The following is a 21,316-nucleotide window of genomic DNA, read 5'->3' on the forward strand; positions in this document are numbered from 1 at the left end:
ATATAACTGAATGGTTGATATTGTCTTATCCAAATCCATAGGCTTAAGCTTTTAAAATAAGGTAATTTATTACTGATTGAGAAGGATATTATAATGTGGGCTGTAAGAGAGTTGAAAGGCAGACGATTAAAAACAATCTTATGCAAAATATGTTTTAAGTGCAGCAATGTATAATATCTGAAAACAATGAAATGGTCTTAAACATTGGAATCGAATAAGAACAGAAGAGAAGATTGTACGAAGGATTAGCTTGGAGATCAGAACGATAATTGTTACTAAAAGATTCAAATTGACGATTGAAAATGTGGAGCTATGTAGCGGATATTGGAGCTACCGGAAAATATCCTTGGAAGATAGAAGGGTTGACTTGATTTGTAATGTTAAGTTTTGAATACAAGTAGTAGTTTTATTTGTTGTTGCTCTATTTGTTTCGGTGTGAAATGTTCTGTTAAAAAATATTTACAGCATTTGGCTCATACGAAAAATCAACGATAGCAGAAAATGATTGGCGGCAAAAAATGGACGATGACTTTCGGCAAACACAAACAGCTGATTTTGGCGGCTTGCTGCTGATTCCGGCGGACTCTGGCAGAGGTTTCTAGCGAACTTAAGTGGCCGGGGACGATTTTGGACAAGCTCCGGTGGCAGTTTCCGGAGACCTCTACCGGTTGCCAGCAGCAACAGAGGTTTCTGGTGAACTCCTGCGGCAATGTTTGGCAACCTTCAACTGGGAAAAGGGCTTACGGTTTTAAGAAAAGGAAAACCATTTTACAGAAAAAATTAAATCAGTTTTCCTAGTTAACCAAAAAGATTTTCAGTTTGACAATAATTTTCGGTCGTACCAAACACTAAAAATAGGAATTGCAAAACAAAATTACAGAATAAACGGAGCCTTAGCATAAATGAGATGAGACGCGGAAGTCTTTTTTAAGTTAATGGTTGGATTTTTAGTTTGTTAGCCACTGGCTTGTAACTGGTGATCGAGTCGCTATGTTCCAACATCAATGCTTCTTCCAGATGTGTTTCTTAGTTGGAGCTAAATATAAAGAGAATACCAACAATAGCCGGCCAGCAAACATGCAACTTTGGCAATCAGAAACAAAGTTCAACAACTCAACCCTATACTTTTCTAGTGGCAGCCATCAATACAAGATCAATCAAACAAATTAAAATAGCCAAATAGGCTCAAGAGAAGAACCAGTTTTCTTCTTCTTATATATCCCATTGTATTCATCGTAATCTAATCCTTTTTTCAAATCAGAAAGTACACCCTCTATTCTTAGGTAGGCCTTCACGTTTTATTTTAGGTTATCCGGAAGTAATGGAGGAGTGTTTGTAAACATTAAGTTTTATTTTAATAAAACTCTCATTCATCTAAAAAGGGGGGCAATTTCTCACTTCACCTAAAATTAGTGTTGACAATTTTTGATACTAACCGTAAATCCAAGAGTCTGGCACAAAATTCGTGGACTAGAGTTGAGGGATCTGACCCGTTTAATTAAATGGGTTAAGTTAGGGCTGACCTATATAGTCTTAATACTAATTATCTTTCGACACAACATAAATCCAACACATGACATTTAAGATTGACATTTTTTAACACAGCCCGCGAACCTGACACGAACCTAATACATAAGTAGCGGGATTGAGAGGTTTGACACGTTTAATTAAATGAGTTGGATTATAATCTTATGCCCATGCGTCGACACAACTCAAACCCAACACGCAACCACTACTTTGCGCCACCAGCACTACATCAAAAGAAATTTGGTGGGCACCCAGAACCAAGTCCTTAGTAGCAAGTCATCTAGCTGAGTCTTTAGCGGGAGCCGTGACAATAAGGGCTTTTGAGAAGGAAAACAAGTTTTTTGCAGAAAATCTTGACCTCATTGATACCAATGCTAGACCTTTTTTCCACAACTTTTCAGCAAATGAGTGGTTGGTCCAATGGATTGAAATAATCTGTGCAGCTGTTTTTGCCTCTGCAGCACTTTGCATGGTTTTGCTTCCTCCCCGGAGTTTTAGCTCTGGTGAGCATTCAAATGTTGTTCTTGGAACTATGACCATTGTAGTCATTTAGAAGTTTACAATGACATCGAACTACTGACAGGATTTATGGGGATGTCACTTTCTTATGGTCTTTCCTTAAGCAATAACCTTGTCCCGTACAATTCAAAAGCAGTGCGGTATAGCAAATGACATCATTTCTGTAGAAAGGCCATATCAATATGTGCATATTCCCAGTGAAGCCCCTCAAGTCATAGAAGGGAGTCGCCCTACGGCAGATTGGCCGGCTGTGGGGAAAGTAGAGATACAAGATTTGCAGGTAATATTTGTTGCTTTAATGGTATAACTTCAAAAACAAAAGGTTAGCATACTGAGAAAGTTGATCTCAAAACAGGTCAGATATAGGCCCAATGCACCTCTCGTTCTTTGTGGGATAAATTGCACTTTTGAAGGAGGGCACAAGATTGGTATTGTTGGCCGAACTGGCAGTGGGAAGACTACCCTCATAAGTGCTCTTTTTCGTTTGGTAGAGCCAGCTGCAGGGAAGATTACAGTTGATGGCATTGACATCTCTGAAATTGGACTTCACGATCTGAGGTCACGTTTCGGAATAATACCTCAAGATCCTACTCTTTTTAATGGGACTGTGAGATACAATTTGGATCCCTTGTCTCAATATTCTGACCAAGAAATCTGGGAGGTAATGCTTAGAATCTTTTCCTTATGTGGTTGCTTTAACACTAGAAAGTACCTATAATTCTGCATGGTTGCAAATATGTACGAATTGACGTTAGTTTCCGTTTGAAGGTTATTGGAAAGTGTCAGCTGCAAGAGGCTCTTGAGGAAAAAGAAAAGGGCCTCGAAGCCTTAGGTTAAGGTTTCAAACTTTCAATATTGTGATTTGCAGCATTTGCTGAGTTTAAATTATCTTTAATAACTATGATGCTGTTATTCAGTTGTGGAAGATGGATCGAATTGGAGCGTGGGGCAGCGGCAACTTTTCTGTTTAGGGCGTGTACTTTTGAGGAAAAGTCGGATATTGGTGCTCGATGAAGCAACTGCATCAATTGATAATGCAACTGATATGATTCTGCAGAAAACTATTCGGACTGAATTTGCAGATTGTACTGTAATCATTGTGGCACACAGGATACCAACCGTGATGGATTGCACTATGGTTCTTGCCATTAGCGATGGTGAGTTACATCAATTACTTTAACCTCTCATCTAAATAATGCTCCTTATATTTGTGCATGTGCCTTGAACCTTTGTCGAAGGATAACTTCCACTAGTAGTGATGTTAAGTAGTCTCATATCTGAGATTCTTCATCCACAATTACAGAACCGAGACCTCCATTTTTCTATCTAATCCTTTGCTGGAATTGACCTCACAACATTTACATTCAAAATGCAAAGGCAATAACTTTATATTAAAATATTTTTGTTCGAACTTTGAAGTAAATGATTTCATTTCTGTTTCAGGAAAAGTAATGGAGTATGATAAACCTATGAACTTGAAGAAGAGAGAAGATTCCCTGTTCGGGCAGCTTGTGAAGGAATACTGGTCCCGTTCTGAGTCTACAGAACCCCATTGAACGTAACAATAATTTCTTATGCTGGCTTTCTGAAAAATGGGAAGAAAAAAAAAGGTTTTAAGTAGGAAGCAGGGGAAAAAAAGCTTCAATGGGGCTCTAAAGAAAAAGAAAAGCATTGAGAGGCCATGTTCTAGGTTGTGTAGTGTATCTAGTTGTATGGAAGTGCTATGCTCCCTGGCCTCTTTCTAAAGAAGGCAACATTTATAATATTAGAGCTCCACTATTATGAACAGCATCCTCCGCCATTTTGATTTGAACAGGCGCATTCAATGCATCTTTGTGGAGTTTATGGGTTTTCCCACTGCAGGGGTAATAACCATAATTATTCTGCAGAAAACATTTAGACTGAATTTGTTTGTGGTACTGTGATTCCAGTGGCTCACAGGATACCAATGCAGACTAGATGGGGAACTGGTAGGTTAAAATAATGGACCTCAGGTAAGGAATGAACGGAGCCTCTGTAACATATAAGGATGTATTCCATTTCTAAAAGAAGTTATTGAATGAATTAGTTTTTTCCCCTATAAACTTGAGATGAGACTTCTCTTTATCAATGGTGAGAGTCCATTGTGGTGTGTGTCGACTGAAGTGTGTGATCTTGTTTACTGTTGAATAGGGTTGAGGAGTTGAACTATTTAATTAAATGGATAGAGTTGTGATTAACCTATACAGTTATATATATTTGTCTTATGACTCGAACCCGATACTTTGACGTGATATCTATTATATTGCAATGCAAAAATAAAACCCATATAGTAAAATATAAAATCTCTTTAAACTACCATCCCACTGTTATTAAAATTTATAGGGAAAAATGTATTATTGGTCTATGTGGTTGGCCTAAATTACAAATCACTCGTGGTGGTATCAACATAAGATCTCTGTAGTTGGCTTAATTTATAAATCAATTTCTGGAGTCAAATTTCATTAAAAAATTTGACAGATTCCGTTAAACGCCACGTAAGCGCCAATAAGATAGTAATATGTGTCCATCTTAATAAAAAAAATATAAATATATTAAAAAAAATAAATTAAACTTATTTTTTTAAAAAAATTAAATCAAATTACATCTTTTTTTTTTTAAATTTTTTTTTTTTGTTTATTTATTGATTTTTTTTATTAAGATGGACACGTGTTACTATCTTGTTGATTGATATGACGCTTCCGTAGCGTTTAACAGAATCTGTCAAATTTTTTAATCGAATTTGTCTCCAGAGATTGATTTGTAAATTAAGCCAACCACAAAGATTTTTGAATTCTTATTAATATCACATGAGGTGATTTATAATTTAGGTCGACCATAAGAATTAATAGTGCATTTTTCTCAAAATTATATACAACAAATTAATTTTTTAATATTTTTAAACAAAAAAGAAAAAGAAAGAGAGAGAGGAGGTCACTCCCTTTGGCCGTCTGGCCGTAAATTGAAATATCCAGGCCGGCGCCAGAGGCATATAAAAACTCCTCAGTAGACTACGGCATCGGAAAGAAATTCTTTTGGTATTTCCAGCCATCCAAACGAGTCAAATATTACTGCCACCAAGATTGTGCTCATCAATCTTCTTTCCTCTAAGCTCTGCACCTCCACCATCGATGGCCTTCACAAGCTCTTTCTCAAAACAGCCCAACCCATGTTTTCCCTCACCCTTCCAAACCCAAGAACTCGTAGGATTTAATCCTTCACGATATTTTCCAACCCCAAATTTGAGATTCTCAACTACCCATCAACACTCCTCGACAAGAACAAGCTCCAAGAAACATCACAACGGCAGCGTTCTTCTTCAACAAACCCAAGTCAAATCGAGATTCTTCAAGACCCAGTAAGCACTTGATGATCTAATTTAGCAACTTTAATTCATCAAAAAAAAAAAAAATATCAACTTTATTTCGTAATTGATATTTACTTTTCCAACAATTCTATGTCCCTTTCAAATTTACTCACGCTTTCAGGCATGAATTGAGGTAGAAGGAAGGTGACGTGAGCCACGACAGCATCCCACTTCTAAGTTCTCTCATTCCGTTCTATAATTCTCCACCTTCCCAAACAGTATTTCCATTTTTGATCTCAATGATCATTGCTCAATGAATATGAAAATAATTAAGAATCCATTCATCAATGCAACACCGCCAACCTTTAAATCTTTTCAAGAATAAAGGTAAAGGTTGGCTTCCATTTTCCTGCACGATGTTTGATCAGACGGTGTAAAAGATGTACTTGACCGAAGAAAGCTTTAAGACAACTTTTAACTGAACCAATACTGAAACGCAGCGATTAATAGGCAGAATTTTGGGAATAACTTATGCTTAAATGGACACGTGAGTTGCACATGACCGATTTTTCGTCTAAACAGATGGGCGAGTGGATGAAAAGTAAATTTTGTCACACTTTGGCAAGTTCGGGAGGGTCATCTCTTAATTTTGATACATTGAGAAGTATATCGCCAGGTCGTAGATAAAAGAGGGGGGTAAAATGTCTTTTTCCCAAACAAGTAATATAATACCCCATGTTTATGATATAATTTATTTACTTTTTTTCACTTTATCATATTTTTCAATAACAATCGATATTAAAATATTCTTATATTTTTTTTTATATTAAATTAATAATTTTTTATTTATTTAAATAAAAAATTTCATTACAATTTTTTTTTTTTTAACTTTTTTATATAAATTATTTTTACTTTATATTATATTATCACATTTTATTTAATTTTAAAATTAACAACCAATCTTTCTTTCTTCCTCACCGTTGTAGATACTCTCTCTTGTTTTTTGTTTGGCTACCAAAGTCTTACCTACAAGGCCATTGTTTTCAATATGGGAGTTGTACATTTAGGATTTCCTACTCGTTTATATCTTTCGTCACTGATCTCTCTCTCACACACTCAGGGAGGGCTGAGGAGATTCAAATCTCAAATGATTACGTTTTGATACATATCAGAAAAGCAAAATTCCCCATATTTGACTCATCAGTCGGGTGTGTGAAGGCACAAGAATTAACGTGGCGGCGACTTCGGGTTGGGTGCGATCCTAATTGCTGGTTTAATTTATTTTTCAATGAATGATTTTCTTCGCTAAATGTGGCCTATGCTACGATGGTTCAGTTGTTTAAGTCAATTTGAATGCTTCCTCTATATCCGTGTTTTTTTAATAATTTTTCGATGCATTGTTTCACGTTTTTTTTAAAATGCCCATGTGGGTCTCATTGGATGCGATGTGGGAATTTTTTTTTTTTTTTTTTTTTTGTTTTTAAATGTTCTCCTGTGTACTCGATCGTCTTGCATTCTCTCCCTCGCGGAGAATTTTAATAATAAAAAAAGGTCTGGTTTTGGTTGATCTTTGAGGATCACAACCTGCTATGACAATGTTGAATTGGGTACTTTTGTAGGAGTATTTGCACCGAAGCTCTGTTTGAATTACTGGCTAAGAGAGAAAAAAGGCTTTTGTTCTTAGTCAAATTAAGGTGTGTTCTCTACGATCATGAATTCTTAAAAGTGTATCTTTTCGCCATTCTCTTTCACAGGCCTCCATTTTTCAACTCTGCTAATAGCTTTGATTCCTTAAACTTCTCTGATTTTTCTTTTTTAATGTGGGGAAGATAACTTTTCTGTATTTTTATGCACTCGAACTTAATATTGGCTCCATGTTGTTATGCCAATTGGGTTTGCGTCCTTCAAGATCACGAAATTCTGAGAATAAATTACCTTTTTTTTTTTTTTGGATGAATGTGAATAAATTATCTTCGATACTATGCAACTCATTTTCACAAGCAGACAGCTACATTGGAGTTTTAGTTTCAGCGTAGCTAGTGGGTTTGACCCTTTAAACTTTTTTTTTTTTGTATGAATTTTGACCCTTTAAACTTATCAGAATTTTGGTTGTCATTGTAATAAGGGGGCTCGGTATATTATCTTGGCCTTGCACAGTTGCACTTACAATTTCTTTGATGGGGGCACTTCCTCTTGTCATTAGCTTCATGGTGCTGCATGCTGGTGTTTTCTTCTTTTCCTTTCCTTTTCCCCCAAAAAAATTCGTTGTAGTTTGCTTCCTGTATACTGTTGGTTGGCTGCTTTAAAGAATTGATACAAAAAAAATGTTGGCATGTGTATAATTATGTTCTTGTATGCAATACAGGGTTTGAAGAGCAAAGAGACAAGTATTATGGAGGACTTGTGGAGTATATTCTGTGGGGAGTCTGGTTGTGCAGAAACTGGTGGAAAGCTGTGTAGTTCTAATTTTGAGTTTTGGAGTCATCCCTCGTCATGTATTAATCACATATTAATCATTTGCTTTGATATCTTGCTTTTGGTCGTGCTCATATTCAATATGATTCAGAAGTCCTCATCGAAAACAGTTCACATTCAAGCTCGATTTCTAGGCTTTTCAAATTTGCAGATAGTTTCTGCAATTGTCAACGGCTGTCTTGGATTTGTGTACTTGTGCTTGGGCATTTGGAATTTAGAGGAGAAGTTGAGGAAAACCAAGACTGCTTTACCTCTTAATTGGTGGTTACTGGTATTGGTTCAGGGATTTACATGGTTGTTGGTCAGTTTAACTGTGAGCCTTCAGGGAAATAAACTTCCAAGGGCACCATTGCGGCTACTGTCCATTCTTTCCTGTTTGTTTGCTGGAATTGTGTGTGCTTTATCTCTGTTCAGTGCCATTTTAAGCAAAGAAGTATCAATTAAGGTAGCATTAGACATGCTGTCTTTTTCAGGAGCTATATTGTTGATGTTCTGTACTTTTAAAGGGTATAAATATCAAGCAAGTGATGAGAGCGTCGATGAAAGTAGCCTTTATACACCTTTAAATGGTGAAGCCAATGGCGTTAGTAAAAGTGATTCTGTTGGTCCTGTCACTCCGTTTGCCAAAGCAGGATTCTTCAGTAGAATTTCATTTTGGTGGTTGAATTCATTGATGAAAAGGGGAAGGGAGAAAACTCTTGATGATGAACATATACCCAAGTTGCGTGAGGAAGATCGGGCAGAAAGTTGCTATTTGTTGTTCTTGGAGCAACTGAACAAACAGAAACAAGCAGAGCCGTCTTCCCAACCATCAATCCTGAGGACAATAATTGTTTGCCATTGGAAAGAGATCCTTATGTCTGGATTCTTTGCTTTGCTAAATATACTCACTCTGTCCGCTGGCCCTCTACTTTTAAATGCATTCATTTTGGTTGCTGAGGGAAAGGAAAGTTTCAAACATGAAGGATATGTACTGGCCATCACACTTCTCATTTCAAAGAGCATAGAATCTGTGTCACAAAGGCAGTGGTACTTCCGAAGCAGACTTATTGGTTTGAAAGTGAGGTCTTTGCTCACAGCTGCCCTTTACAAGAAACAACTGAGATTATCCAATGCTGCAAAGTTGATGCATTCAGGAGGGGAGATAATGAACTATGTTACTGTCGATGCTTATAGGATTGGCGAGTTCCCATTTTGGTTCCACCAAACTTGGACAACAAGTCTCCAGCTCTGTATTGCATTAGTAATACTATATCGTGCAGTGGGGCTAGCAACAATTGCAGCACTGGTGGTGATAATCCTCACGGTGCTTTGCAATGCTCCACTTGCGAAGTTACAGCATAAGTTTCAAAGTAAGCTTATGGTTGCACAGGATGAGAGACTGAGGGCTAGCTCTGAGGCTCTAGTCAACATGAAGGTGTTGAAATTATATGCATGGGAAACCCATTTCAAGAATGTAATTGAAAATTTAAGGAAGGTGGAGTACAAATGGTTATCAGCGGTGCAGTTTCAAAAATCATATAATGGCTTTCTCTTTTCGACATCCCCTGTTTTGGTCTCTGCTGCAACCTTTGGAGCATGTTATTTCCTCAAAGTTCCTCTACATGCAAATAATGTTTTCACTTTCGTAGCAACTTTACGCCTTGTTCAGGATCCGGTCAGATCTATCCCGGATGTTATTGGGGTGGTTATTCAAGCAAAAGTTGCATTTGAACGTATCTTAAAATTTCTTGAGGCGCCGGAGCTGCAGAGTGCCAATGTTCGGAGGAAGACCAGTGTGGAGAGTGTAAACCATGCGATTTCTATCAAGTCTGCCAATTTCTCATGGGAAGAGAATTCAGCAAAGCCCACACTTCGAAACATAAATCTAGAGGTTAGACCTGGAGAAAAGGTGGCTATATGTGGAGAAGTTGGCTCAGGAAAATCAACCCTTCTAGCAGCAATTCTGGGTGAAGTTCCAAATATTCAGGGAACTGTAAGTTCCTACTTCTATTTCCTTTCCTTTTATAGTTACCGGATATATTTCAACCTTTGCAGAGTTCTCTTATCCTAGTTTCCATGCAGTACTACTATCCTATTTGAGTTAAACACTATAAGCAATTTAGCATACATATGTTTTTGGATGCAGTCCTGTCATGCATTACAAAATGTCAACGACTACCATCCATGATTGGTTACATTTTTTGAATTTGCAGATTCAAGTTTATGGGAATACTGCCTATGTTTCTCAAACAGCATGGATCCAGACAGGGACGATACAGGAGAACATTTTGTTTGGGTCTGACATGGACAGTCAAAAGTATAGTGAAACACTTGAGAGGTGTTCCCTGGTGAAGGACCTTGAGTTGCTTCCCTATGGTGATCTCACTGAGATAGGGGAGAGAGGAGTTAATCTTAGTGGTGGACAAAAGCAGCGAATTCAACTTGCTCGTGCTCTTTATCAGGATGCTGATATATATCTCTTGGATGATCCATTCAGTGCCGTTGATGCACATACTGCTGCGAGCTTATTCAGTGTGATCGCATTTTTATAACACCACACAATGTCTTCTGTTCAATAACTAGCTTTAGTGAAAGCTGACTTTTACACCTTGGCAGGAATATGTTATGGAAGCACTTTCGGGGAAGACAGTTTTACTTGTAACACATCAAGTTGATTTCCTGCCCGCGTTTCATTCTATTTTGGTCAGTATACTTTCCCGTTTAGGGACTTTCCTCAACATTCTTCATTTATTTCCTTTGCATTCTTTCTGATAATTCTATGACTTCAAACTTATGAATTGGATGGGGGCTAGTAGTCTTCTGGTCACCACATCTTTCTGCCCAAACACATCCAACCTAGCAGGTTTCTACTTTCACCCAAAAACCTGGCAATATCTTTTACAACCATTTAAATGACTCTTATTGCCCATTAAATAGATATTTCGTTATGATTTTTTGGTTTTTCAGTCTGCCCATGTAACGACCCAGGAAAAATGTTAGCCATATCTGTCCTCGCTCCAAAAGGACCAGTCAAGTTGCAATTGGAGCTTTCCTGAGCATTTTTAAAGCTCAATCTTACCTAGTAAGGAACCAATGTGAGCAATTCATTTTCCCAATGTGGGACTAACTTTTTGGGGTGCCTCCCCAACTCAAATCCTTGCCAAGGCCCATGCCATGCAGCGCCTCATTGCCACATGGTGTTACTAAGTTGTTCTGGTACCATTTTGCAACGAGCCAAAGAAAGTGCTTGCCATATCTGCGTTATTACTCCAAAAGTACTAGTTAAGTTTCAATTGGATATTCCTAAAATTACTTATAAAGCTCAGTCTCACATAGTAAAGAACTAATGCGGGAATTAACACCCATGAACTACTCTATAATCCACCCACTTCATGTAGGCAATTTAACGTGAGACTAACTCTCTAGGGTGTCACAATCCATATACCACAATTGAATTGAATCCAACTCTTTTGTTATTTATGTCATTAAGCTTGCACCAATGAGAAAACTTAAATACCAAGTGTGGGTAGGTTATTGGATTTCACATTTTTTTTTGTTTGTTTCTTTATCAATGTTATTGCAAATCAAAACCTGTGAATTTAATACAATCATTCTAAGTAAGTTTGATACTGTTGACAGTTGATGTCAGATGGGGAAATCATACAAGAAGCTCCTTATCATCACTTACTGGCTTCAAGCATAGAATTTCAGGACCTTGTCAATGCACATAAAGAGACTGCTGGTTCTGATAGGCTTGCGGATGCTACTGCTGCCCAGGGACATGGAACACCTGCTAGAGATATCAGGAAGACTTGTGTAGAGAAGCATAAAAAAGGATCTAAAGGTGACCAATGGATTAAGCAAGAAGAGAGAGAAATAGGAGACACGGGGTTTAAACCTTACCTAAAATATCTAAATCAGAACAAGGGATTCGTGTACTTTTCAATGGCCAGTCTCAGTCACCTTATATTCGTGGCTGGTCAAATATCGCAGAATTCTTGGATGGCTGCTAATGTTGAAAATCCCCATGTTTGCACATTGCGGTTGATCGGGGTTTACTTACTGATTGGAGTTTCCTCAACACTAGTTGTGCTCTGTCGATCACTTTCTACAGTTGCTTTGGGTCTTCAATCATCAAAATCTTTATTTTCACAGCTACTGAACTCCCTTTATCGTGCACCCATGTCTTTTTATGACTCCACACCTCTGGGAAGGATACTTAGTCGGGTATGCATCTTGAACAGAAAATGTGGTCAGAGATTGACAGGGAATAGCGAAACTAACATGGCATTGTACCATTTTGTTTTTGTACAGGTCTCATCTGATCTGAGTATCGTCGATCTTGATGTCCCTTTCAGCTTTCTCTTCACTGTTGGGGCTACCATTAATGCTTATGCCAATCTTGGAGTACTGGCTGTGGTTACTTGGCAAGTCCTTTTTGTCTCCATACCAATGGTTTATCTGGCAATTCGCTTACAGGTAACACCAAACATATGCCATTCATTAGGAATGCTCACTGGAGAAGTTTCCCTTCATTTGACACAGTTATTACTCACATTCTATTGAATCTTTAAATCTCAAAATGAATACATGGAATGAACTTTAGTCCAATGCAAGCTTTAGTTGAATGTTTTCAGTTGCTTTGAATTAGGAACAGTTCAAAGTTGAAATCAAGAGATCAAAGTAATATGACAAACTCAGGATTCCAAGAAGTAAAATGGGGAAGACTCTAAGGAAAAATTGTTGAATGTTGCGAGTATGTGTGTGTTTTATGGGGGTGCGGGGGTAGTGAAATATCTGTGATTTAGGATTATATGGAATAATAAGGGGAATGTGTAGATATTCTGAGTTATATTTCGATCTTTATGACCATTTTTTATGTTACTGAAAAATCCTTTCTTTTATTCTAGCCTGTTTGTATTGGCCTCTCTCTGTTCTGTGCAATGGATGATATTTTTCATTTCTTCCAGCCTGTTTGTATTGGCCTCTCTTTTCTGTGCAATGTATGAAAAGATATATGCATCACTCTGAACACCAATTCATTATCTAAACTCACCCCTATTTCAACAAGCAATTGGGCAAGAGGATAATGTTCATCTGATAGGGTCAATTGTATACTAGTCATAGCTTTCTTGTCCTACTTCCGGAACAGAAGCATCTTTTTTTGGTGGCTAAATCTTTATATTAATTCTCTTTTGTATGATGGTGAATCTAATGGTAATGTCATTCTTTATCCCCAGGGATATTATTTTTCTTCTGCAAAAGAGTTGATGCGGATCAATGGCACAACCAAGTCCTTGGTAGCAAATCATCTAGCTGAGTCTGTAGCAGGAGCCATAGTCATAAGAGCCTTTGAAGAGGAAGAACGGTTTTTTGCAAAAAATCTTGTCCTAGTTGACACAAATGCTAGTCCTTTTTTCCATAGTTTTGCAGCAAATGAGTGGTTGATCCAAAGATTGGAAATACTAGGTGCAACTGTTCTTGCCTCTGCAGCACTCTGCATGGTTTTGCTTCCTCCCGGAACTTTTAGCCCTGGTGTGTAACATTTTTTCTATAGTTGCTAACTTGCTATCTTCTATTAATTGACAGTTTTTCTGTGGATGCTTCAATTTACAGGATATGGTTTTGGAAATACAGACTTGTACCAAGCCAAAAAAATCTTGTACTTTTTTTTATTGAAAATTACTTCTTTCATTGCAGGATTTATTGGAATGACACTTTCTTATGGTCTTTCACTAAACTTGTCCCTTGTCTTTTCTATTCAAAACCAGTGCACTCTAGCAAATTACATTATTTCTGTAGAAAGGCTAGATCAATATATGCATATACCTAGTGAGGCCCCTGAAGTAATAGAAGGGAACCGGCCTCCAACCAATTGGCCATCTTTGGGAAAAGTGGAGATACTTGATTTGCAGGTAAATATTGTTTTGCTTTAATCTTTAAATTAAAGAAGGCTATTATGATCAGAGTCTGAGAATGGTAATGTAAAAACAGATCAGATATAGGCCCGATGCACCTCTCGTTCTTCGTGGGATCAATTGCACATTTGAAGGAGGGCAAAAGATAGGTATTGTTGGCAGAACTGGCAGTGGGAAGACTACGCTCATAGGTGCTCTTTTTCGTCTAGTGGAGCCAGTAGGAGGGAAGATTTTAGTAGATGGCATTGACATATGCATGATTGGACTTCATGATCTGCGGTCACGTTTTGGAATAATACCTCAAGATCCCACTCTTTTTGCTGGTACTGTGAGATTCAATTTAGATCCCTTGTCTCAACATTCTGATGAGGAAATATGGGAGGTAATTCTCCTTTTTTTTTTTTTTTTCCTTCTGTGGTTGCTTTAGTACTGGTAGTAGTCATTAGGTCTATTTTGGTTGAACTTTCTTCTATACAAAAATAGTTTTGTTTTGGTTTTTTATTTCATGGGTTGCAAATATTTAATTAGTGATAGTTTCCATTTGAAGGTTCTTGAGAAGTGTCAGCTTCAAGAGACTGTCAAGGAGAAAGTAAAGGGCTTAGACTCCATAGGTGAGGCTTTGCTATTTTAGTATGTTGTCGGCTCGTACTTTTGGTTCTGATCAGTGATCACCAATGACAACTAACTTTACAATTTTTATTTTTTATTTTTTAATTAAAAAAAAACTTGTTTTTCAGTTGTGGAAGATGGATCAAATTGGAGCCAGGGGCAACGGCAACTGTTTTGTTTGGGGCGTGCACTTTTGAGGAAAAGTCGGATATTGGTGCTTGATGAAGCAACTGCATCAATTGATAATGCAACAGATATGATTTTGCAGAAAACAATTCGGACTGAATTTGCTGATTGTACTGTGATTACAGTGGCCCACAGGATACCGACAGTGATGGATTGTGGAATGGTTCTTGCTATTAGTGATGGTGAGTTATATTAATTAATTTAACCCTCATCTAGAGAATATTTCCTATTTGTGAGTGCCAAACACCTTCATCTTTCATTTGATGTCTTTCATAATTTTGATGCCAGGTAATATATATATTTTTTTCTTCTTAAACTTCTAGTCCAAATTTACATCACCAAAAATCATTACTGAATTGTAGTGTACCTGATTTTGTTTAGTTCAGAAAATGAAAAGGAACCTTTTAAGGAAATCTTTCCATTCTATTTCAGGAAAACTAGTGGAGTATGATGAGCCAATGAACTTAATGAAGAGAGAAGGATCACTGTTTGGGCAGCTTGTCAAGGAATACTGGTCTCATCTTCAGTCTGCAGAATCACATTGAATCTGAAAATAAATTTTTTAGAGCTTTTTTTCTCAGGCTTGGTAGCAACATCAAATAACAAAAAATAGTTCAAGTAGGAAGTAGGATGTGATAATGATATTGCAGTATCTCTGGGGGTAAATATTGAGGAGAAGAGGCTGCAATGCCACATCCTAGGTTGTGTAATATATCTAGCTATATTCAAATGTCACCCCTCCTTATTCCTGGAAGGAAATGAATTCATGAGAAACATAAAAAAAAAAAAAAAAAAAAAAAAAAAAAAAAAAAAAAAAAAAAAAAAAAAAAAAAAAAAAAAGCTCCACTTCTACGAACTGCAGTCACCACCAACTTGATGTAGATAGGTTTATTCACCCATGACTCATGCAGAAAGGTTGAAGAGCTAGCCAGCTATGGATTTATATTGAACCATTATGGTGGCATTTGTCCTTTTCCTAAGTTCGTGTTGAAATTCAAGATAAAACAGCAATAACTCCCTTACTGAATTTAGCATCAGTTTCATTTTTACATTGTATGCATTGGGGCAGCCACATTAATGTTGACAAATAAACAGATAATGGATTGTGATTGTTGGAGTTTTACATGTGATGGAACCCCACATCGGGTAATTACTATATAACTGAATGGTTGATATTGTCTTATCCAAATCCATAGGCTTAAGCTTTTAAAATAAGGCAATTTATTACTGATTGGGAAGGATATTATAATGTGAGCTGTATGAGAGTTGAAAGGTAGAGGATTAAAAACAATCTTATGCAAAATATGTTTTAAGTGCAGCAATGTATAATATCTGAAAACAGAGAAATGGTCTTAAACATTGGAATCGAATAAGAACAGAAGAGAAGATTGTAGGAAGGATTAGCTTGGAGATCAGAACGATAATTGTTACTAGAAGATTCAAATTGACGATTGAAATTGTGGAGCTATGTAGCGGATATTGGAGACTATCGGAAAATATCCTTGGAAGATAGAAGGGTTGACTTGATTTGTAATGTTAAGTTTTGAATACAAGTAGTAGTTTTATTTGTTGTTGCTCTATTTGTTTCGGTGTGAAATGTTTTCCGTTAAAAAATATTTACAGGATTTGGCACGTACGAAAAATCAACGACAGCAGAAAATGATTGGCGGCAAAAAATGGATGATGACTTTCGGCAAACACTGACAGCTGATTTTGGTGGCTTGCTGCTGATTCCGGCGAACTTTGCCAGAGGTTTCTAGCGAACTTAGGTGGCCGGGGACAATTTTGGACAAGCTCCGGTGGCAGTTTCCGGATACCTCTAGCGGTTGCCAGCAGTTATAGAGGTTTCTGGCGAACTCTTGCGGCAATTTTTGGCAACCTCCGTTCAGGTTGCGGAAAATGCGCTACGAGAGAATGCATGCAAGAAAGAGAAGCTTCAACTCGGAAAAGAGTTTACGGTTTTAAGAAAAGGAAAACCATTTTACAAAAAAATTAAATAAGGTTTTCCTAATTAACCAAAAAGATTTTCAATTTGACCACGATTTTCGGTTGTACCAAACACTAAAAATACGAATTGAAAAACAAAATTACAGAACAAACCGAGCCTTAGCAGAAAACTGATGAGAATGGAGGAGTGTTTGTAAACATTAAGTTTTATTTTAATAAAACTCTCATTCATCTAAAAAGGGGGGCAATTTCTCACCTCACCTAAAATTAGTGTTGACAATTTTTGACACTAACTGTAAATCCAAGAGTCCAGCAAAAAATTCGTGGAATAAGATTGAGGAATCTAACCCGTTTAATTAAACGGGTCGAGTTAGAGTTGACCTATATAGTCTTAATACTAATTATCTTTCGACACGACATAAATCTGACACATGACATTTTAAGACTGACATTTTTTAACACGACCCGCAAACCTGACACGAACCTAATACATAATTAGCGAAATTGAGAAGTTTGACACGTTTAATTAAATGAGTTGAATTATAATTTTATACCAATGCGTCGACACAATTCAAACCAAACACGCAACCACTACTCTGTGCCACCAGCACTACATCAAAAGAAATTTGGTGGACACCCAGAAAAGTCAGGCGCCGATATGCGGTTAATATTGCAGAGAAATGATTATCTATCCGTGGATGGGATCGTTGATTTGGTATGAAAGAATTGGATGGCATCCCCTCTAAAGATTACAAATGTGAATTTGGCTGCCAAGTCGCATCAATTAAAGTAAAAACCCTTTCCCATTTGCGCATTATTGTCACTACTAACGATTTTTATTCGTATGGTTGGCCAATTAATGTAATCTCTTTGCAATCCAAGCGGTTTTCCATGATATCCTTATTCAAAGGAGGAAAGGAATGATACCCATAAAATTAATCTCTTACCACTTATATATATATATATATATATATATATATATATATATATATAGTGGGTAGATTGCGAAGATATTACATAAGTGTTTATTCTAGGAGTATGAATTCGTGTTTGAGTTGCATTGAAACATGGATGTAAGGTGATATGGGTCAACACTAACTCGACACGTTTAATTAAATGAATTCGATCCCTCAACCATAAACTGTTAATTTCATATTAGGTTTATGGGTCGTGTCAAAAATTGTTATCGCATATCATGTTCGAATTATGTCGAGACATGGGTACGTATAAGACTATATAGGTCAATAATCTTTAACAAGTATGCTATGAAGAGCCAACTTGAAAGTAATTTGTAGAACAACTCCTTGTTTGATTTGGTTCTTCAACGTATGAAAATATGGATGGTAAGCAAGCAAAAATTCGGCAAACATCAATATCAGTGTTATACATAAGTCATTTTGAGCAGTTATCTGATCAAACTCATAATTTGTCCAAAGTATAGCTAGTGGGGACATTCATTGAAGGACTTCGGTCTAAAATCCGACGAGAAGTGAAGGCTCGACGACTCCGAACCATAATAACTACAATTTCACTTGCAAGGAGATTGAGAGGATAAGAGATTTGGCAAGAAAAATTGTCAAATAATCAAAGTGGTAGATAATCTGTCTGGCAAAGGTAGTTCGCCTTCTACCCTAACTTGCAAAACTTCTGAATGTAATAGGAGTTAATTAGTCGTGACAAAGGTAAAAGTTTGAAGTTGGAATATATTTCATCAGAATTTTTAGATGTCTCCGATATTGATAATTGATCTTGTTAATTAGAGAATTTATTAAATGATTAAATTTATTTATTCCTATTAGCTTAAGCTTTTAGGATAAATGATGATTTAACGCGATATAAAAGCAGAGGTTCTGAGTTTGAATCATATCTCCATTATTCACTTCAAATTTCAATTAAATATTTTCATATTGGGCCCCACCTATTAAATGAAAGTTTGAGTCTATATATACGTGAGGGGTGAGAATGAGTGTCAAATTATATTAGCATTAGCTTTTATGATAAATACTGATTTAACGGTTCTAATAGGGAGTCTTAAAGTAAATAATTAGCTTATCCTTTTAACAATTCTACTACCGAGTCGGTCATGAATCCCAACATTACCTTTAATAATTAAAGACATGATGGCCACCATGGGATTGAGGATGGAATTAGATATATAATGTTTTATTAATGATCAACCTTAAGGGCAATGTTCTTACTGAAATAAGTTCTGCTTTATTCTATAAATTTATTGTAGATACCATATGAAAATTCAATGAAGAGAAAACATAAATTTTGCGTAAAGCAATTGAAGGTTGGATTCCCTCGATCTCCCTTTTCCTGTAAAACCGTAAGGTTCCTGTCATCTTTTTGTTGATGAGGCCTAAAGAGGACTGTTACTTTCTTAAGAAAAAGGATGCTGATAGGTTTTCCATGGACAAAAGCTTACAATCATGGACATAAACGATTGTTACTATCTTCCGAAAAAGGATGCTGATAGGTTTTCCATGGGCAAAAGCTTACAATCATGGACATAAACGATTGTTACTATCTTCCGAAAAAGGATGCTGATAGGTTTTCCATGGACAAAAGCTTACAATCATGGACATAAACGATAAAATAGAAAAAAGGAAAAAACGAATGATAATGAAAGAAAGCCTGGTTTTGTGACTGCTTTTGGTGGTGGTTAATCCTATAGGCGCTCCATCTTTTTGACCCAGTTGATGAACCTTGGAAGAAGGTATCTATCAAGTTCTTCCCCTCCCCACAAACCCACATATATACAGAAACATTGATGGATGAAGATTGAAGGAAATAGCTGATGTTATGTCATCATCACAAAGTGATAAACCAAAGGATATAAAGTCCTTGTCTCCACCGATCAACGAGCAAATCACACCGGATAGGAATGCAAGTAATTAACAACAGCAAGGAAAATCGTAACACTAGGCAATCACCTTAATTAACAGAAAATTTGATTCATTTAATTAAATGAATTGGATTATAATTGATCTATATAATTTTATATCCATGTCACGACATGATTCGAACCCGCCGACACACAAATTAACACGAATTACCATCTCCTACCTAAAATAGACAAGATCAGTACTGTGCATCTTTTCCATCAGCAGCACTATAGCAAGAGGAATTTGTGGTTATTGCTAAGAAAAGATTCTATGTGGGATCGTGGATTTGGGATCAAAGAATTGGATCGTATCCCCTCTAGACATTGAGGTTATTTGAATTTGGCTGCCAAATCGCATCAATTACAGTAAAAACCATTTCCCATTTGCGCATTATGGTCACTACTTAAGAATTTTATTCTTATGGTTGGAGCATAATATTTACCTCTTTGCAAACCACGTGGTTTTAAATTTTAATTAACCCATTTTTTTTTTTTTTTTTGGTGACATGATATGTTTTGTTAGAATAAACATATGACACCCTATAAACTTAGTCCCACGTAAGTGGATTGTGAACAAGGCGGACCACCTAGGCACCTACCTTATTGGTTGGGAGGTCTTTGACAATTCCAAATTCTTTTAAAATCCTTGTAAAAATGTTATTTTCTATACCATGTCCCATCAATAATGAATTTTTCACCCTAGATGATTTAGCTTTCTACTTTAATACTTTTTATATATATATGTATTTACGTAAATTCGGACCTCCCAAGAAAAAAATCTTGGTTCTGCCCCTGATTGTGAAGGTATTACATAAATATTAAGTCTTATAATTTGTACATACTAGGCGAGACTGTGATTCATAAATGATTTTGGATTGTAATAAAACAAGACTGTAATTTATAAGTCACGTTAGGAAGTAAAAGAATAGATGTGGTTTACATTTTTCTTAATTCGTGACTAGGGCCGATTTGGTACATTTTGAGGCTTAAGACAACAAGTTTAAGTAAGACCACTTTTTATATTTAAATATTAATTAAATAATATTTATTTTAAGGGAAAATTATACTTTGGAGGTGTACATGATTTCAAATTATTCAAATTTATTAAAAGACATATCATGACAACATTAACTTCATATACATTTATTAAATGCACAAACTTTAAATCCTTATCATAAAATAGAGAGGATATTAATGGGAGCTTAAGCGACGGTCTAATTAACCTAATGGTTGAGCTGTCCTGCTCGTCCCAGAAAATATAAGAAATATTCCCTACACTAAGAGGTATCCCATACACTTTGTATATTTATATATGTGCATGGTGAAGACAACATATACATATATGTACTCAAGATTGTTGAATGCAGGTTACCAAAAATGACATCTAATAGAATATCCATTCGACAAAGGTGCTTCATTTCTCAAAAACATAAGTGCTTGCAGAACATTATATCGATCTACTCGATCTCATGCATGAATTAATTGAGGTAGAAGGAAGGTGACGTGAGCCATGACAGCATCCCACTTCTAAGTTCTAACATTAATATATTCCGTTCTGTAATTCTCTTCCTTCCCAAACATTATTATTTCCATTTTTATATCATTCGATCGATCATGTCTATTTTCATCTCAATGCTCATTAATTGCTCAATGAATATGAAAAATTATCTGTTCATCAATGAATTGAAACACCACCAACCTTTAAATCTTTTCAAGAATGAAATATGGTATAGATCGAGGGAAATCTGACACCACCGAGCCACTATCCTTTAATTGTTTCAGGGAAGAACAAAACATTTTATAGTGGAACTCCGACTTAAAATCAACTCACGGGGAGTCCAAGACGACATTGGTGTCAAGTTAGAGCATGCAATTCAAAAACGTAACTCAACATGTTAGGTAGGGTACAGAAGCCCCAACATGTTGGACAAATAATGGAAT

The 21,316-nt window shown here is 36.4% G+C and overlaps 2 protein-coding genes across 7 annotated transcripts; both read left to right on the forward strand.

Moving 5' to 3' along the window:
- The first annotated feature begins 518 nt into the window (after positions 1 to 518).
- On the forward strand, positions 519 to 3,954 carry LOC133861564 (ABC transporter C family member 10-like). Its single transcript, XM_062297352.1, has 7 exons — positions 519 to 594; positions 1,929 to 2,068; positions 2,183 to 2,326; positions 2,402 to 2,707; positions 2,815 to 2,878; positions 2,964 to 3,203; positions 3,490 to 3,954. The coding sequence occupies exons 1-7, from the start codon at positions 519 to 521 to the stop codon at positions 3,600 to 3,602; spliced, it is 1,083 nt and encodes a 360-aa protein (XP_062153336.1). The 3' UTR covers positions 3,603 to 3,954.
- Positions 3,955 to 5,187: 1,233 nt separating this feature from the next.
- Positions 5,188 to 15,658, forward strand: LOC133858029 (ABC transporter C family member 10-like). Of its 6 annotated transcripts, none has more exons than XM_062293444.1 (14): positions 5,192 to 5,422; positions 5,553 to 5,758; positions 6,492 to 6,619; positions 7,737 to 9,821; positions 10,042 to 10,362; positions 10,445 to 10,531; positions 11,468 to 12,055; positions 12,143 to 12,307; positions 13,069 to 13,363; positions 13,529 to 13,743; positions 13,823 to 14,128; positions 14,294 to 14,357; positions 14,484 to 14,723; positions 14,974 to 15,658. In XM_062293444.1, exons 2-14 carry the CDS (start codon positions 5,719 to 5,721, stop codon positions 15,084 to 15,086), a joined length of 4,647 nt encoding a protein of 1,548 aa, XP_062149428.1. In that variant the 5' UTR covers positions 5,192 to 5,422; positions 5,553 to 5,718; the 3' UTR covers positions 15,087 to 15,658. The 6 variants fall into 6 exon arrangements, 5 of the variants coding, with proteins under 5 accessions (XP_062149428.1, XP_062149462.1, XP_062149452.1 ...); XM_062293478.1 differs by lacking the exon at positions 5,553 to 5,758 and adding an exon at positions 6,991 to 7,065 and having other exon boundaries at positions 5,193 to 5,422; positions 6,492 to 6,624; XM_062293468.1 differs by lacking the exon at positions 5,553 to 5,758 and having other exon boundaries at positions 5,193 to 5,422; positions 6,492 to 6,642.
- Positions 15,659 to 21,316: the final 5,658 nt, after the last annotated feature.

Source organism: Alnus glutinosa, chromosome 1 (genome assembly GCF_958979055.1).
Source record: "Alnus glutinosa chromosome 1, dhAlnGlut1.1, whole genome shotgun sequence".
Classification (NCBI taxonomy): domain Eukaryota; kingdom Viridiplantae; phylum Streptophyta; class Magnoliopsida; order Fagales; family Betulaceae; genus Alnus; species Alnus glutinosa.

Bases quoted from the DNA above. Each gene is read 5' to 3' on its own strand.
- LOC133861564 (XM_062297352.1), top strand. From the start codon at position 519: ATGGACGATGACTTTCGGCAAACACAAACAGCTGATTTTGGCGGCTTG. The intron at 2,327-2,401 runs GTAATATTTGTT...ATCTCAAAACAG, and splicing joins TAGAGATACAAGATTTGCAG to GTCAGATATAGGCCCAATGC. The intron at 2,708-2,814 runs GTAATGCTTAGA...TTCCGTTTGAAG, and splicing joins CTGACCAAGAAATCTGGGAG to GTTATTGGAAAGTGTCAGCT.
- LOC133858029 (XM_062293444.1), top strand. From the start codon at position 5,719: ATGCAACACCGCCAACCTTTAAATCTTTTCAAGAATAAAG. The intron at 13,744-13,822 runs GTAAATATTGTT...ATGTAAAAACAG, and splicing joins TGGAGATACTTGATTTGCAG to ATCAGATATAGGCCCGATGC. The intron at 14,724-14,973 runs GTGAGTTATATT...ATTCTATTTCAG, and splicing joins GGTTCTTGCTATTAGTGATG to GAAAACTAGTGGAGTATGAT.